Here is a 16,800-nt window from a genome sequence, read left to right as displayed (position 1 = left end):
TTTAAAGGGGCTGTACAGTTTTGGTTGAGGCGGGGATTCTTTTTTTTTACATTCCTAAGTGAGGTAATGAGAAACCTTTTATGAAATATGAAAGAGCATGTAATTTTAAGAAGGATTCAACGTTTATTTGATGAAAATTGGTTTTCAAATGGCTGAGATATCCAAAAAAGTGATAATAATAAAAGACTGCAGGCCACAGCTTTATTAGGATCTCCTTGTTTCACTTTGTTTTTGGATATCTTGGCCACTTCAAACCGATTTTCATCAAATAAACTTTTGATACCCCTTAGAATTGCATGCTCTTTGACATCTAATAGAGCGGTTTCTGAAAATCTCGCAAAACGTTAAAAGCTAAATCCTCACCTCGACCAGAACTGTGCACACCCTTTAAAAGTAACATTCCCAGTATTTAAGATAATTCGAATAATATTTCATTACCACATAAAATCAAAGCCTTAATCTTTTACTGTTGCTACATAAAAGCCTACGGGTATACTAAGTCCTTTAATAATTGATCAAAAACGGGACGTGCGATATAATAGCTACTCCTATACCCCCAACTGTAACACCTCCTCCAAGTCTTCAGGTCTTTGATGGACAAATTATCCTGTACAATGTAAATGGATTCACGCCCCAACGTTTCGCAGTATGACGACCTCGAGATTCCTCGAGGGAAGCAATTAGGCGGAATAATGACAGCACATTCCAACGTTATTTCACAGATCATAACTATATATGCACCGTTAATTTCAAAACCTATTTGCGGTGGGATTTAAAAAAAAAGACTATCGTGTACACACATCATACTCTGCCTACAGGGATAGTGTAATGTAGAACAGTGTACTTTCCTTATCTATCGAGTTTTGCCAATCATCAACCCATATGCATAGCTTTCAATTGCAGTATCATCTAGAGTTGTAAGCTATGTCAATAAAGGTGGTTATTAGGTGCTGTCATCACAAAAATGAAGATTCACAAAAGACGTTAACTGCAAACCAGCAGGTTATTGTTTTAAAGGGGCATTCCAGACGATTTTCATAATTTCACATCATGTAGTACATAAATCGACAGTTCCATGTATAGATTCGTGGAATTCATTGTGGTCCTTGAGCAGAGAAACCCATAAAATGAAAATCTTAAACAAATTACACTGAACAGTGTTGATGACATCAGAGCCTCACATATTTCAGAAATGTAGCAGTGTGATTCCATTACAATACCGCTTGCTCAACAAGTTCACCTGTGAATAATCTATGCATGCCTTCTTCTTTTGTTCTGCTTCCTTGAGCCCTAACTCATGCATTCTTATGGTGAGGCTGCCATGTCATCATCCTTGTTCATTGCAATTTGTTATAAATTTTGAAAACATTCTTATTCCTCATCCCAATCACTATAGATTCTAAAACTCTGTACTCAGTTTAACTGATTTATAGTTTTTCAAATGTAAAAGTCTGAAAATCATCCGGAGGTCCCCTTTAATCATGAACTGAGATGACGCGTAATTTCTGTGAAGCCGGAAGATATATATATATATATATATATATATATGTTTTTTTTTAATTATCATTATTTTTTTTTTTGCAGCATTTTTCCCCGGAATCTTTATTTGATTCCATTCGGCATAATCATGAAATGAATAGTTAAAACACTCACTTGAACGAATGTATGACCCGACATGCAAATGAATGTTGCAGTAGGGCATACAATTATCTATCATAGAATGATAACTTCATGGTTAAATCATGATAGGAAATAAAAAAAAAACTCCACTTAGAATGAAAAGAATATTCAAAATATAACATGTCCTTTTGCTTTCTACACACACACACACACACACATACACACACACGCACACACACACACACACATACACCACACACACGCACACACACACACACACACACACACACACACACACACATACACACCATTCACAAATATACACATATATCGGTGAAGTGAAGAGATTACTGAACCTCCTATAACTGATGATCAGATACAGGTGCTCATGAGTTATAGCTGCTCATACATGGCGGAAGCGTTCTCGTCATTAATCATTGAATCTTTTCGTGGAAACGTCCGCTACAAATGGGGTATTGAAGCTTAATTGCGCCATATCGTGATTTATTAAAGTCCTCATCAAAAGGTGCTTCACGACTCATTAGTGATGGGGATGTTGTAGTGTCTTTTCTCTGTAAAACAATGACTCATGGAAAAAGAATTGGCAGCTATTTAGATACACCTTTAACAGTAAGAGTGTCAGTTTTTTCCACACTCTCTTTGAATCATATCCTGATCGCAGTGGTTCCGTGAATTTATATAAGACCCTTTAGACTGAGAAAACATATATACATGGATAACACAAAACAGTGTGATTGGGAGGGAAAAATCAATTTCTTCAAATTTTCATTTCTTTCGACGCACGGCTCTCATTTCCTCTCATTTCTATACAGCAAGATGTCTTTGAACGTAGAGAGTATAAGACAGCAAGAGAAAACATGAGTGTATGAATTTCAAAACATCTGAACACAAACTGTGACAAACGTACACATGTAATATAATTATGTGTATAATATATGTGCATATCCCAGAGTCTCTCACTGAATACACATATTTGATTGATTTTATGTAATCCTCTAGATATAATTATGTATTATGTACATGCTTAAAGCATATAGGCATATACCAGTACTTCCAGTAATCCACTTAAGGTCTGTGCTTCCTTGCTGTGAGAAATGTGATCCCGCCCTTGGACTTCCCATATCGCGTTACCAGTGCCGTCTGATTTTATAATTTTTTTCTCTCATTCTCTTCTTCCTTAAAAACAACGACATTTTGTGAATGGATCTTAAAAATGAACTCGACCCTTGACCTTGACCACTCCACCTCTCGTCTTCCCACAAAACGCCCCCGTTTCAGTGGGGACAATAAAATTGTAAAAGGCTGCATAATACACTTCCGTTTACTCCTGCTCAATATGCCATGGCCACGGTTAGTGAGATGTGTATGATATTTCCTTTTACTTTTAACATCATCTTGATCAAGAAACAAAGAAAACTTCAAGGACACGAAACGCATAAGTTGTATGGCATATCGTAGTTGAGGGCGCCCTTAAAAAATTCACATCGTTACCACATTGATCAGATACATGTAGCTACATGGTTCATACCTGTCAACACGACTGCCTGTCCGAGACCTGGGCCCCGTTGCTAGAAACTTTGCGTTTAAACGCAACTTGCAACTGATTGTCACTGGCCAATTAAAATCATCGTTGCATGCATGTCTTCTTAAAGGGACTGTACAGTACTGGTTGAGGTAGGGATTCATGTTTTGAACATTCCTAAGTGAGATAATGAAAAGCCTCTTATGAAATATGAAAGAGCATGTAATTCTAAGAAGGATTCAACGTTTATTTGATGAAAATTGGTTTTCAAATGGCTGAGATATCCAAAAAAAGTGCTAATAATAAAAGGCGACATGCCACAACTTTATTAGGATCTCTTTGTTTCACCTTGTTTTTGGATATCTCAGCCATTTCAAAACCGATTTTCATCGAATTAACTTTTGATACCCCTTAGAACTGCATGCTCTTTGACATCTCATGGAGTGGTTTCTGAATATCTCGCAAAATGTTAAAAGCTAAATCTACACCTCGACCAGAACTGTACACACCCTTTAATAGGGCAGACCCTGAGCCAATCAGAATGGTTGTTTCAAAATTAGCAATTATTTGCAATTGATTGCAACTTTCTTGCAACGGGGCCCAGCACAGACAACAGTCCTCTGAAAAAGTCGCGGAGGGCACGCAAGCATGTATTTCGAGTATCCTTTGTCTGATATCAAAGGGATGTCATTTTTCTATTTTTCTAATGTCCAAAATTCCCCCTTCTCTATGCCTGCCTGGTTTCCAAACCTATCTTTTCCAAAAATGACATGATTAGCCAAACAAGACCAGGAGTGACCACAGAATGAATGAATGAATGAATGGATGAATGAATGAATGAATGAATGAATGAATGAATGAATGAATGAATGAATGAATGAATGAATAAATGAATAAATAAATAAATAAATAAATAAATAAATAAATGAATGAACGGATGGATGCATGAATGGATGAATGGATGAATGGATGAATGGATGGATGAATGAATGAATGAATGAATGGATGAATGGATGAATGGATGAATGAATGAATGAATGAATGAATGAATGCCTGAATGAATACATGAATGGAGAGATTAATTGTCAGTGTCGAAACAAATACACTGTAATAGCCGGTAAGTAGTCTTCATCAATATTCAAATTGGTAAAAAGTGTAGACATGACTGTGATAGCCTTGGTTGAGAGCTCGGTCACGCGTAAACCCATTACACTATTTAAATGCAAACGATCTAAATTCCTTCTTTCTCGTTGAAAAAAAAAAGAAGAAGAAAAGTAACATCTGCCTAAAACTGACATTCTTTGCTTATATATCAAGAATCTATATTGGGGTTTTTTTTTCATTATTTTCGGGTGTTATGGATGCCCTTTCGTGCATGCCTCAGTCAATTAAAGAAAAAAAAAAAGAGGAGACATGTTTTTATTTGGAATCCCAGTAAATCAAGTGCTTATTTACCCATCATCCTTTCAAGTGGCACAAATGATGCTTTATAGACTGCGGGTGAGTTCACATTACTGAAATAGAAAGTCCTTCTAGTCCGGTGGTTTACACCAGAGATTTTTCTCCTCATCACCACTAGAGGGCGAGCTTTACTTTCTCATTATAAGCTCTTTGGTTTGAATACATCAACCTTTTCTATTGAGCTGTTGCCAATGGGATGAGTCGACAAATCGGAGATGAGCAACTGCAAGTCGCGTGTATTATAGTTCTTGATGTTTTCATGCTTATTGAACATAACACTGTTTCCAGTTGTTATTTACACACACACACACACACACACACACACACACACACACACACACACACACACACACACAAACAAACAAACACACACATAAACAAAACACAAACGATTATAACACAGACATTGATACAATGTACATAGGCCTACAGCAAATATACAGACGTCCTAACTATAGCACACTTTTTAAATATGTTTATCCGAATTTCGTTCAGTGTCAAAAAAGTCACATTCACAAAAACAAACAAACACACGCTTACATGCTATTATGCAGACATACACAACACACACAGAGACACACACAACACACACATGCACAAACGAAGACAACGCAGACGACAGACACGTGTTTTCTATGTAGGCTACGAACAAAATTTGTAACATTGACTACGCGGGTCATAGATTGTGAAATGATTCGTGAAATCTGTTTTTATACTAGTTTATCTCATCAGTTACATGGGAATAACGTCAAAATAAGAATCACACGATCACCTGTAGAGAACACAATGGCATTTTCCACAGGCACGAAATGCATTTGGAAATAAAGGCCTCGTCACACTACAGCGAATGCCCAACGAATGCCCAACGAATGTCCAATAAATTTGAAAATTGAAGATATATTCACATATAGTTCGTAACATGCTTGGCGTTCTTTGTAATCATTAGCTATTCGTCGGGATTCGCAGAGATACGCTGGAGCCGATTTTTTTTTTTAACATGTCCAAAATCTCCAGCCTATCTCTGCGAATCCCTACGAATAGCTAATGAATTCAAAGAACGTCAGACATGCAAACTGTTATCACATTTTCGAATTCGTTGGGCTTTCGCTTGGCATTCGTTAGGCATTCGCTGTAGTGTGACGGGGCCAAAGGAAAAAGAACTATTAAAAAAAAAACACGCTTTCTATTCACATAATGTATTATGGAGAAGCCTACTTTCGACAATGTGTTTTGTACAATTTTCCTATCGAATACATTTACTATAATAGTACAATGTGTACGTGGGCGTTACAAAGAATTTCCGTCAACACTGGACCTGCCTGACGATTATACAAAATGACTCAATAGACAAATTGCAGCAATACAAAATTAACGACAACGATAAATGCAGCGTTAGCACTGATAAAAGCGTCTTTAAATGTGATATTAATAAAGATGGCCAACAAACATACATGGAAATGGAAGAGCAGGCAGTGACATTATTGATAGAACAGCAAGGATATCAACGTCTTACTCCTACCATCATCTCATTCTCTTGAATTACACTTTCGTCGCAGAAATGAGTACAGTATATAAAATAAATGAGCAGCATTACACAGGTTTTAATGCGGTTGTTAATGTCTGGTGTCAACTTTGACACGATCCGCAGAGAAAAAAAATAACAACAACACAGCACAAAATTCCGAGACCATTTCTGGATCCTTGTTTTTTCAAGATTTTAAATTTTCTTGAAAGTCACAAAGTTCTCCTCATCCAGCCTTCGTCGGACTGCATGACCGTGTGACTTGTCAAGAAATGACTGCATTCCGGTACCAGAGCCCTGAGGTTTATCTGGACACCTTCATGAACGGCCAATGGTCAAGCAGGTCCTTCGAACACGCAAGTTTGAAACATCGGATGGTTACTGCCTCTTCGCATGCCCACACCACACCTTCATTGTACATCGTACATGCACTGCAGTACGCCTCAAGGGGGCGCCCTACGATTTTTGGTGAGTGGCAGTGATGGGTACTAGAATTCCTATGATAATACTGTATATTGTATACATAAATAATTTTTATGGGTAGTAGTGATGATGCAGGGTACGTCCATCTATATCATGGAAGGGATTCGAACCCAAAATCTCAGAGTCTAGTGCCTTCCCCGGTGTACATGGTCCCCACGCGTTCCGTGTGATGTAGGTTTTGGTGACGTTGTGTATTCGTTCTCATCGGCGTCACCCCCGAGATGGTGGTCATGCGTGTTCTCTACCTGTCCTGGTGTGTCCAAGTCTTCGCGCATGTTCATGTGACTGGCCTGAGTGGATCTTTCGCTCGCAGAGTTCTGAAAGATTGAGAAGACTGGCCGTTAATTGATCGATAACCAGGTTAATTAACTGAATAAGTGGTGATTGATTGATTGATTGATTTGTTAATTGGTTGCTTGGGTGATTGGGTGATTGATCGTTTAATTGCTTATTCCATTGATGGAGTGATTGAGAAATATTTGATCGATTGATGGACTAACTGCTGAGTGATTGATTGACTGATGAATCAATTGAATGATTGATTGATTCATTCATTCATTGACATCTGATGTATAGAATAGCTGGATGATCTATTAATCATCGACTTACTGATGACTAGATCGATTGATCAATTGATGAATTGATTGACTCACTGATTGATTGATTGATTGATTGATTGATTGATTGATTGATTGATTGATTGATTGATTTGGTGTGCGTGGTCAGATGTATACTTAAGTTGTTTAGTGTAGAAAGTATGAAATCGGCAATGTCTGATTTTTGTGTGCGAGCGCATATAGGCCGTGACTCAAAAATTGATTTGTGTATCATTTATATCAATATGTGTACATACATACATACATACATACATAACATCATGACCTGTCTGTGTGTCTGTCTGTGTGCATGTGTGACATGTACGAATAGAATTATGTGGAAAACATCGCGAGAAGTGAAATTGTATACGTACTGCGTAGACGTCCTGGGCTGTGGTGTTCACGTCCGACGTGACGAATTCTGTGAATTGGGTCATTGTTGTGGTCCCGGCCCGGTCGGCGGGGCAGATGCACGGATGCGATCCCTGATAGGTGAAGTCGATGGTAGCTTCGACGTATGGGTACCTCATGTCGGAGTAGGGCAGGGGTATGTGGTACGTGAGCTGACCGCACCTGATCGGGTGTATAAAGTAAGCAATTGACAATATGGCTCTTCACAAACAATAACAATTCTTAATTAAGGAAGTACACGATGTCGTGTTCAATATGTAGAATGCTATTGTTTCAGCCTTTTATTCCAGGTTCTCGTTGTGTGAATATTATATTAGTATACGTATGATATATTCATATACCTATATGTTCATATCATTATATATTCATGTATTTATTTACCTGTATATTCATATATCATTTTACATATGAATATATTACATATACATGCAGATATAATTCGGCTACTTGCCGCCAGGGTCGTTTTGCTCAACAGGTATTCACCTTCAGGTAAGTAACGAGTAATCAAGTGCATGTTGGGGTCGGATTTTGTTTAATAACATTTGTATCAAGGAGAAGGTACAGCCTTCTTGCTCGTTTTTGTTTTTCAGTTTTCACCTGTCATATATCAGAATGTCGTCCTTCGCTCCCTCGAGCAGAGTCCAGATGTCGTTCCAGGAAGAAGACTGGTAGAAATCAAATTCTCCCCTGCTAGCCAGGTAGTCTCGCATGAAGTAAGATCGAACATCAAAGCTGTTCACCACCATGAAGTCGATGTCCGGGTATCCGTAGATATTCTCGAATTTCTGACGGAGTTCGTCCAGTCTGAATCGGCGAGAATGGCAGGGAGAGAGAGAGAGAGAGAGAGAGGGGGGGGGGGGGGGGGGGGGGAGAGAGAGAGAAGTTGAATACTTTGAGAACAAAGGAGTATATGAAATTTACAGGTCAAAGTGTTGTTCTCTGGGATTAACCTTTATACGGCAATATGAAACGTAAACCGAAACAATAGAATACCGGAGTGACGATGTCACAGTCTTTTGTTAAAGCACCTGGTTGGAACCAGGTGCGTGCATGACTGGCAACAAAAGTGTTCACAGATCAGGCCAGGTGATGTTGTTCATAACCAGTTTGAATGGCTATGAATGGCTACGACACCATGGCACACTTGGCACTGCATACAAAGTAACGCTATAACGTACAAATAGGCGAGTGATATTTGTCGAGCAGAGGATGAGGACAAATAAAAAAAAATAGAGATGGAAACTTTTGCCCTCATGAAAATGTCACATATCTGAGAATCCACCCTCCTTTCCTATCATCCACGCCCTAAATGTGGAGCATTTCCTGGCTTTAAATACGGTGTTAGTCGGCGTAAGAACACATCCATCTGACCAAACCTTCTTACCAATAAATGGAACTCACACACGAGAAGTCGGTTTTAATAGTGCTTTCCACCTCCTACAAGTAAACCTCACGAAGTAATTTTATCATTAACTTGTACAAGAATTAAAAAAAAAAAACGCCTGACATTTTATAATAAGTATTCTTGCTTTCGAACTTACCCATGCATTTACGTCCACTAAAATTTATTCTCGCAGTCAGAGACAGAAAGTGACACCAACCACGTCAACATTTTAACAAGAGCTAGTTTTATTTGACGGTGTCAGAAATATTTTAATCTAACATAAAAAAAGGCACGATTATTGATCAAGACAAAGCTGAATCCATGCACCGGAAGATCAAAAGAGGTGAAGAGTCAACCACGTGTCCGGTTGGGCAAGGTTTCTTTGGGGCAAAGAAAAGTCTGGCTGCCATAGTCAGATTTTGGGCCTAACCTCGTTTTACCGTGCACCAGAATTTTTTTTTTTAATGGTTTCACCCTATTTCCCTGAATACGAATCTGGTTGATGGAACACTTGCCATTGATTTTTTTTGGTGGCCATTTCCGTGACCCTATTTTGGCGGCCATCTAGCATTACTGTATATCTCAGAACCCTCAAGGCTGTACAAAGTGCATCATCCAGATTCGGATTCAGCACCCTCGAAATAAGGTAAAAACTTTCAAAACCTTCATATTAATTGCTTTTTTTACTGGATGACTGGGGATGTTAATTAAATGCTAAACAACGATTTAAGAAGCAGGACTTTTAATTCCTTTTCGTGAACAAACCTACAAAAAATATGGGGTCAGCAATACTTTTTTTGAGAAATTAAATTTAGAAATGCCACGTCTCAACTCTTATTATTTCCAGTCCGACTGTAAATGAAAGTAGCACAGATTATGCTTGGGTTGAATTTACTGCACTTATCAAAGGCACTTTATGATATTGGATGTCATATCGCTATAAGTCAGACTTTCAGTCTATCACGATTATTTTGCTATCATTTCTATGTACATTGCATATACCTGGTTGCCTGGACGAGACAAAAACCTCAGCTGGCCTTGAATAGCGCCACCACGGTTACACGTCCCATACTCTCGACCATGGGTTGCACGCCCTGTGCACTCCACGCGGGCGGCTCCAGGCAACGTCTGTCCGTGCCGAACGGCGCCGCGGTCTCCTCTCCAGCGACGACGGGCGAGAGATGGGCGAGGCACAGGAGCGCCGCTGCGAGATACGGCACACCCCAACGCCCCGTCATCATTGCTCAAAGCCTTCGGAGTTTCTAAGAAAGATGAAATAGCATTAGAGAAAATGCACATTGAGGGCAATGCTATTATTAACCATACTCAATAATTACTTATCAAGCGTTGCTTTCACTGCTCGAATGGAAAACCCCACCACCGTTATGAGAGAGCATCAGATTTGCGCGCGACGCCGCTCTCCTCTCTCCCTGCGTCGTGCTGATAAGCTTCAGAGTTAATTCGCGAGGACGCAACATATGAAAAGTAGACTGGCGCCCCCATTTTTATGATAGTGCATCAAGTAGCTCTCTACGTCGTGATTTGAGCGGACTCAAAAGTGGTCCAGAACCGTTCATGAAAACTCACGACGATGCGAGATCGATTTTGATGTGATTTTGCGCATGCGCGGAATATCTTTTTTTTTTCCCACTGAACGTCCACATTGCAAAAATCTAACGGACCTATAGTTTCTGCATATTGTCACGACTATCTATACAACTGGAAAAAAAAAGACCATAGTGAGCAAAACATCTTGTCCATGAATGAATTCACAAGGCGGGATTTGAACCAACGACCGTTTTTTTCTTTTGTTTTCTTTGTGCACTTTAGCGTCTCATCCATCATACCACGGTGTACCCACTATGGCTATGCACTGCATAAGTACTCAACATTATCACTGATTGAAAGATTGAGGAAATTTGTGAGATTACACAAGTTAAATACTGTGTAGCCTATTACCAATAGTTTCACATTAAAAAATGGATTGACTCTTAGTGAACAGTGAACTTTTTCTCTGTATGTGGGCGGCAATACCGCATTACTATGACCGTAGAATCCGCAGCAAACATTGTAAAGCTGCGTTTACACCATGTTCCAGGCAATCACGGCAGCCTCGTTATAGGCCACCGTGGACAAAACGAGATGGACTTGACACAACGTGGTGAGACGGGATAGGCAAACGCGACAGGGCATGATTGCCGTGGATGCCTTGTCAGATTTTTGAATTATCATAAAATTGTCATCGCAGTCCTGGCGCTAATGAGGAATCTTGTATGCAGTGATAAAACGGGGTGAACGCAACAGAACGGGGCCGCACGCAATAGGCCGCGACAAAACTTGGAGGCTGTCCGTTGCGGAACGCGACTGAAAGTATTGACAGTCTAGCCGGATCAGACGCCGTGAGAACAGCGTCTGATAGCTAGGCACCCCAGGGCCAGGACTGGATCGAACAAGACTAGAACGCGAAGGGGGAAAATGCTGGAGATGTCTCATCTATCCACGGCGCACTACGTTTTTGGCAAATGGGGCTGCCGTGGCCGCCGGGATTATGGTGTAAACGCAGCTTGACCGCATCATCTTAATGGTAAACGATGTGATTACCATCGATCATGCATCGATCGAGTGAATAATTATCCTAAACACTGCTAAACAGGTGAGAACATGCACACGAAGCGCACTGGATAGACTCGACAACCCTGCGCAAGCAACAGCTACAACGGCAAGAGGAAGACTAGAAACAGAAGACTATACACCTATAAACATAGCAATGTGGTGATGTACAAGAAGAAAACATCTCGTTATTATCATATTAACGTTGAGAAAATTAAAGGTTTTTACTGAATCATACTGTATAGTAAAGTGTCTAGGACGAGAACGAAATACTTTAAACTTTGATGTAGTTTTTCATCGCAGCGCAGGCCGGTATCTATAATCTTTTCGATATTATGGTGATTCTTATTTTTTCCAAGGCAACAAGGTGAAAAACCAAAACACAAGTGGTGTGGGAGAGGAAGAGAATTACTTGTGCCCAACTTAACAATGCAAACATTTTCAATTTCAAACCGGTATATCCCTTCCTCCTTCTCTTCCTGACGTTACAAACTAGTCCCATGGACAGCAACATAATGTACAGGGGTAAGCGAATTGTGCTCGTTGATCCCGGTCGTGTCAGCCATTGACTTCCGGCCCACGCAGATCATAACATCAGAATAAACTCTAACCAGCCTGTAGAGTTCTTGAAACCATATCTAACTAATGGTAACAGACGTGAACAAGTGTTGTACTATCAAAGTGCACTGTGCACTGAAAAAAATAACCCTGTCGTAGCCGAAATTTGGAGTGCCCTTTGCAACCGCATTGAATTTTAAGAATTTGGCTGGGGAGGGTTAACCCAGACTTGTGTCTCCTTGATTGCGGGCTCATGATTTGCCGTATTAGTACTTTATGGAATTTTCTCAAAGAGGAGTAAGTGTCACTAGAAGATTATGTCTCAGCCTATGTATTCAGAGAAGAAAGAAGAAGTTATACACTCACCCTGTGCAGTATGAAAGGCTGAGAGGCTACAAAGGAAAACAAAAGTCAGTCACTGTCGTTCCGGCTCCGCACACTCCTGCTGCCCGGGAGCTCGATCACAGTTGTGACTGGGTTTCTTGAGGCGTTAACGTTTTAGTATTGTATCCCAAAACTCTACTTTGCGCTGTGTGCCTCTCCAAGTCTGGGGAAAAGGGAAAAATATTCAAGGGGGATAAAACATCGGAACATGTTTTTCTTTTCTCTTTTTGAGACCATGCCAAGTTAACAGCCAAAGAAGATGGCATTGACCCGCGTCACCGCTTCCTGGGTAACCTTTGATCCCGAGGTGGTGGCACAGTCTCAAATCGCTCCAATTTGCATACAATGCAGACATAGGGGACTCCCTCGCTCCCTCGCTACCTTTCTTGGCACGGCTTGTTTCCTCAGTTGGCGTCAGGAAATCAACTGCTAAAAAAAAAGTTTGGTTGACAATTACAACAACAAAGAAGTGGTGTTCGGCAACAAGAAGCGATTTCGTTCTCGATTGTGGGTCAGTTTTCTTTGAGTTCATCGTAAAGCACCTTCATCATCTCAACGATGTCTCTTTCAATCTTAGACATAAAGATCTGTCTGTCCGGAGGAGTCTTTCATTTATTTATTTTTTTACGTTATCACTCTCATTAGGAGGGAATCCGTGAAGCCAGACGCAGTCTCCGCGGAACATATCCCCGACGACCAGATACAGACCGATCTTTCGGTCAATTTCAATCCTAGACTTCTTGCTTGGATTCAGCTTGTTACACATGCATATTATGCAGTCAACATCAGTTGTTCTAGCGAAGCTTTGGGCCGTCTGTTTGGGAATTTCGCTTCGAGTTAAATCAATAGAGAGACATAGATTTGCCCCATAATTCTCCATACGCATACGCGCACTTCCGGCTCGAAAAAACAAAACTCGACTGTCATTGTGACTTCTTCTGCGCTTTTATTTCATAGGTTTAAACCATCACACAAAATTGTACCGTGCAGCCGTATGAATCATTTATGGCATCGCGATAATCATATTCTGCGCACACGCAGACACACACCCCTCCTCACTACCCTGGTCTATATACCCACCCCTCTCCCTACATGCTCTATCTTTCTATCTGTATCTAATCGATCGATCTATCAACATATAGGCGCTTACGTCTAAGATCGAAGATTGTTTGGGGTCGTTGTTTTTGTTTTTTATTCATTACGACGAGGTCTCTCGAGACCGGTTTCATGGCATTCGCTCCTGCGACAATATTGCTCCCATGCACGCTAAGCCAAACAAAAATTCTACCCACAAACATAACCATAATCCTAATCCTAACATCCAACTAAAGCTAAAACCCTATCACAACCCTAGCCAGCCTAACTCTATGTCCTTGAAGAAAATAAGACCGGAGCAATTGTCGCAGGAGCAAATGTCGTGTCACCCTCTTGACCCAGGTCTATAAATGGCTGCCTGGCAAGACTAAGGTAGGGTCCTATACTACAATCAGACTACCGATAACATGGCCAACAGCTAGTGACAACTCTGAAACGGCTACCCCTGGATGGGTTATGCACAAATATCACCACAATCCAAGTTTTTATCAACGTTAGTTGGCACCATTTACAGAGCAGAAAAAAAGACTTCCTTAGCCTACATGCGGACTCTCCGTGATCTTGGCTACGGTGATGTTTTTGCAAAGGTTCTCGTGGCTTCCAGTTACACTTCTTTCTATCAATGTTTGTATAATATTGCCTTCTCTCCAACCTATGATATACAAGGCAGTGTCAAAGACCGTGATTTGTATGTTATGTCTATTACTTACATGTACACTTAATATTTTGAGCAAGGCATTGGGCCTACGCTAACCTATTTCAGCTAAATTGTAGTTGTTATTAAATTTTGACCAGGGGAAAAAAGTTCTCACTTGCTCACTGCAATGATGACCACAGAACTCTTAGAGTACTGTGATGATGACCCATGCAATTGACAGATTATACCATTGCAAGAGAAGAGATATGGCCAGTTCGTGACATTTACAACAAATTTGAACATTATTTTTTCCTCATTTTGTTGTATATAGAAGCCTTCCCCTAACTCAGAGAGAACTTTAATGACTTTTTTTTCATGATTGGTTTCAAAATGTAGGGGTAGAATCGTTTAAATGGTAAACCAAGTAGTACGGGTTTTTGTTTTTGTTTTTGCTTCTTCTTTTTTTAGCTGCCAATCAACATCTCACGCGCATAAGGTATAATGATATAGAAATGATGAAAAGCTATAATCAGTGGGACATTACTCATATGTTAAAAGGCTGATATTTTTACTAAAGTCCTTTTTTACATGACTTCCAACTGTTAACACCTGTAACCAAAATCAGTTTTGATCTCAACACAGCATTGTAACAGTGCGTGGATGAGTTTTCCATCCTCTAACCTCATGTTAAATCATTTGACATATAGAGTGTGGAAACGAAATTGCGACAACAATACTTTCTCAGCATGGTTCCGCTTCAGGAACGGTTAAACTATCTCCTCATTTTCTTTCGGGTTTTTTTTTTTTTTCTGTCATACAGCTGGAAAAATCATGGGAGGGTTGGATTCATTTCTGGAAGACCAGGATATGATGTAAACATCCCGTTGGCACGGATTTGACATTATTATTAAAGTGGCTCTCTTGCTATTATTGTTTCTCCCACTCGCGATTGACAATAATTGTTAGACACTCGTTGAACAACCCAAATGAGTCTTGGCTGTTGTTGTTATTATTATTATTATCATCATTATCATCATAATTTTTATTACCATTGTTATTATTATTATTATTATCATCATTATCATCATCATCATCATCATCATCATCATCATCATCATTATTATCATTGTTGTTGGTAATGTTGTACCTGCTGTTTTTGTTGCTGTTGTTGCTTTGCTGGATCCTTACATCGTCTGTCATGTCGCTCGCTTAAAAATCCTCCGGCGGTATGGATTTACCTGTTGATCAGGTTGCACTATAATCATTAGCGCCTTTCATCCAAGTAAACACACAAAAAACCACACACACATACGCACACACACACACACACACACACACACACACACACACACACACACACGAGATTGACTGGCGTCTGAATTTTGTTTCGAAATTGGAATTGCGACTTATACTAATAGACTGACTCTCTCCCTCTTCCTATCTATCTCTGCTCTTGAAATAATAGGCCTATAATTCTTTCTCTACGCAATACACGCACGTACACACAGAAATACCCCCCCCCCAAAAAAAAAAAAGAGAGAGAGAGAGAGAGAGGGAGAAGAGATGAAAATAGTTAAGGGTCTATGTGTGTCAAGCCCAACAGGTATGACCTCTCATAGTTCCGTTCCCACGGCGTCTTCAAAGAGTTCATAATATCATATTTCATTGTTATCAATGTTTAGTACGACGATGAACTATTCACATGAGAGTATTCCATAGGTATACATGGGTGTAGAAAATTATAGTGGGGTTTATTGTATGATAATGATGACTGTGTGTAACTCATAACTATGGATAATCCGATATAGTCCCGGTGCTAAATTCCAGGATTGTACGTGCTATCTTATCATGAAGCTCAACGGGAGGGACTTCTTGTTTTTTTTTTTTTTGGTTCTTTAATTATATTTGCATCTGGGAACGAGGTATAGATTTTCTTATTTACTATAGTACTCGATAGTGGAGGTCAGATAAACCAATTAAGAAGAAACAGCTTGTAAAAACGATCAATAGCACATGAATGTGTATAAAGTCTGCATGACCAGTCTCTTCTGACCACACACACACACACACACACACACACACACACACACACACACACACACACACACACACACACACACACACACAATTGCTATCCTGCTAGAGGTAACTTTATGGATTGATGATTTAATATACTCCGCATGCAAGTCTACGGAACACCATTGTTTATGTTTATCGTAGCATTATTTTGTCTGAACAATATTACCAAACACATGAAACGACATCACCTTTTTTGAGGGGGGGGGGGGGGGGGGGTAGGGGAGTATCTAGTGCAACTAGTGCACCAGTATAAGCAACACGGTGCTCCCTATCAGTCCGTTCAGACATATATACGGTTGAATATTTGATCACTTCAACCGAGAACAACAGATGAAAACGACTCAGAAAAAAAAATTCAAATTCGGTCTGAAGAATAAAGACTACACAAGCCTAAAATGACATATCAGCTGAGGTTTA

At 39.9% G+C, this 16,800-nt stretch overlaps 1 protein-coding gene across 1 annotated transcript; it reads right to left on the bottom strand.

The window, feature by feature from the left end:
* Nucleotides 1-6,433: 6,433 nt before the first annotated feature.
* Nucleotides 6,434-12,702, bottom strand: LOC139720097 (uncharacterized). Its single transcript, XM_071631466.1, has 5 exons — nt 12,555-12,702; nt 10,023-10,271; nt 8,234-8,440; nt 7,600-7,798; nt 6,434-6,946 (listed from the first exon to the last, which is right to left on the bottom strand). Exons 3-5 carry the CDS (start codon nt 8,380-8,382, stop codon nt 6,755-6,757), a joined length of 540 nt encoding a protein of 179 aa, XP_071487567.1. The 5' UTR covers nt 8,383-8,440; nt 10,023-10,271; nt 12,555-12,702; the 3' UTR covers nt 6,434-6,754.
* Between the last annotated feature and the right edge of the window lie 4,098 nt (nt 12,703-16,800).

This window comes from Diadema antillarum, unplaced genomic scaffold (genome assembly GCF_040938485.1).
Source record: "Diadema antillarum isolate AM-2024a unplaced genomic scaffold, OU_Dant_1.0 scf00000121, whole genome shotgun sequence".
In the NCBI taxonomy this organism is placed as follows: domain Eukaryota; kingdom Metazoa; phylum Echinodermata; class Echinoidea; order Diadematoida; family Diadematidae; genus Diadema; species Diadema antillarum.
This window is presented reverse-complemented; position numbering and strand designations above follow the sequence as displayed.

What these genes read in the sequence shown, in the direction of transcription:
- LOC139720097 (XM_071631466.1), bottom strand. Translation starts at nt 8,382, where the DNA reads ATGGTGGTGAACAGCTTTGATGTTCGATCTTACTTCATGCGAGACTAC. An exon ending in GACATTCTGATATATGACAG is followed by an intron (nt 7,799 to 8,233) that starts GTGAAAACTGAA and finishes ACACCCGATCAG; the next exon opens with GTGCGGTCAGCTCACGTACC. An exon ending in CAGCCCAGGACGTCTACGCA is followed by an intron (nt 6,947 to 7,599) that starts GTACGTATACAA and finishes TCAATCTTTCAG; the next exon opens with AACTCTGCGAGCGAAAGATC.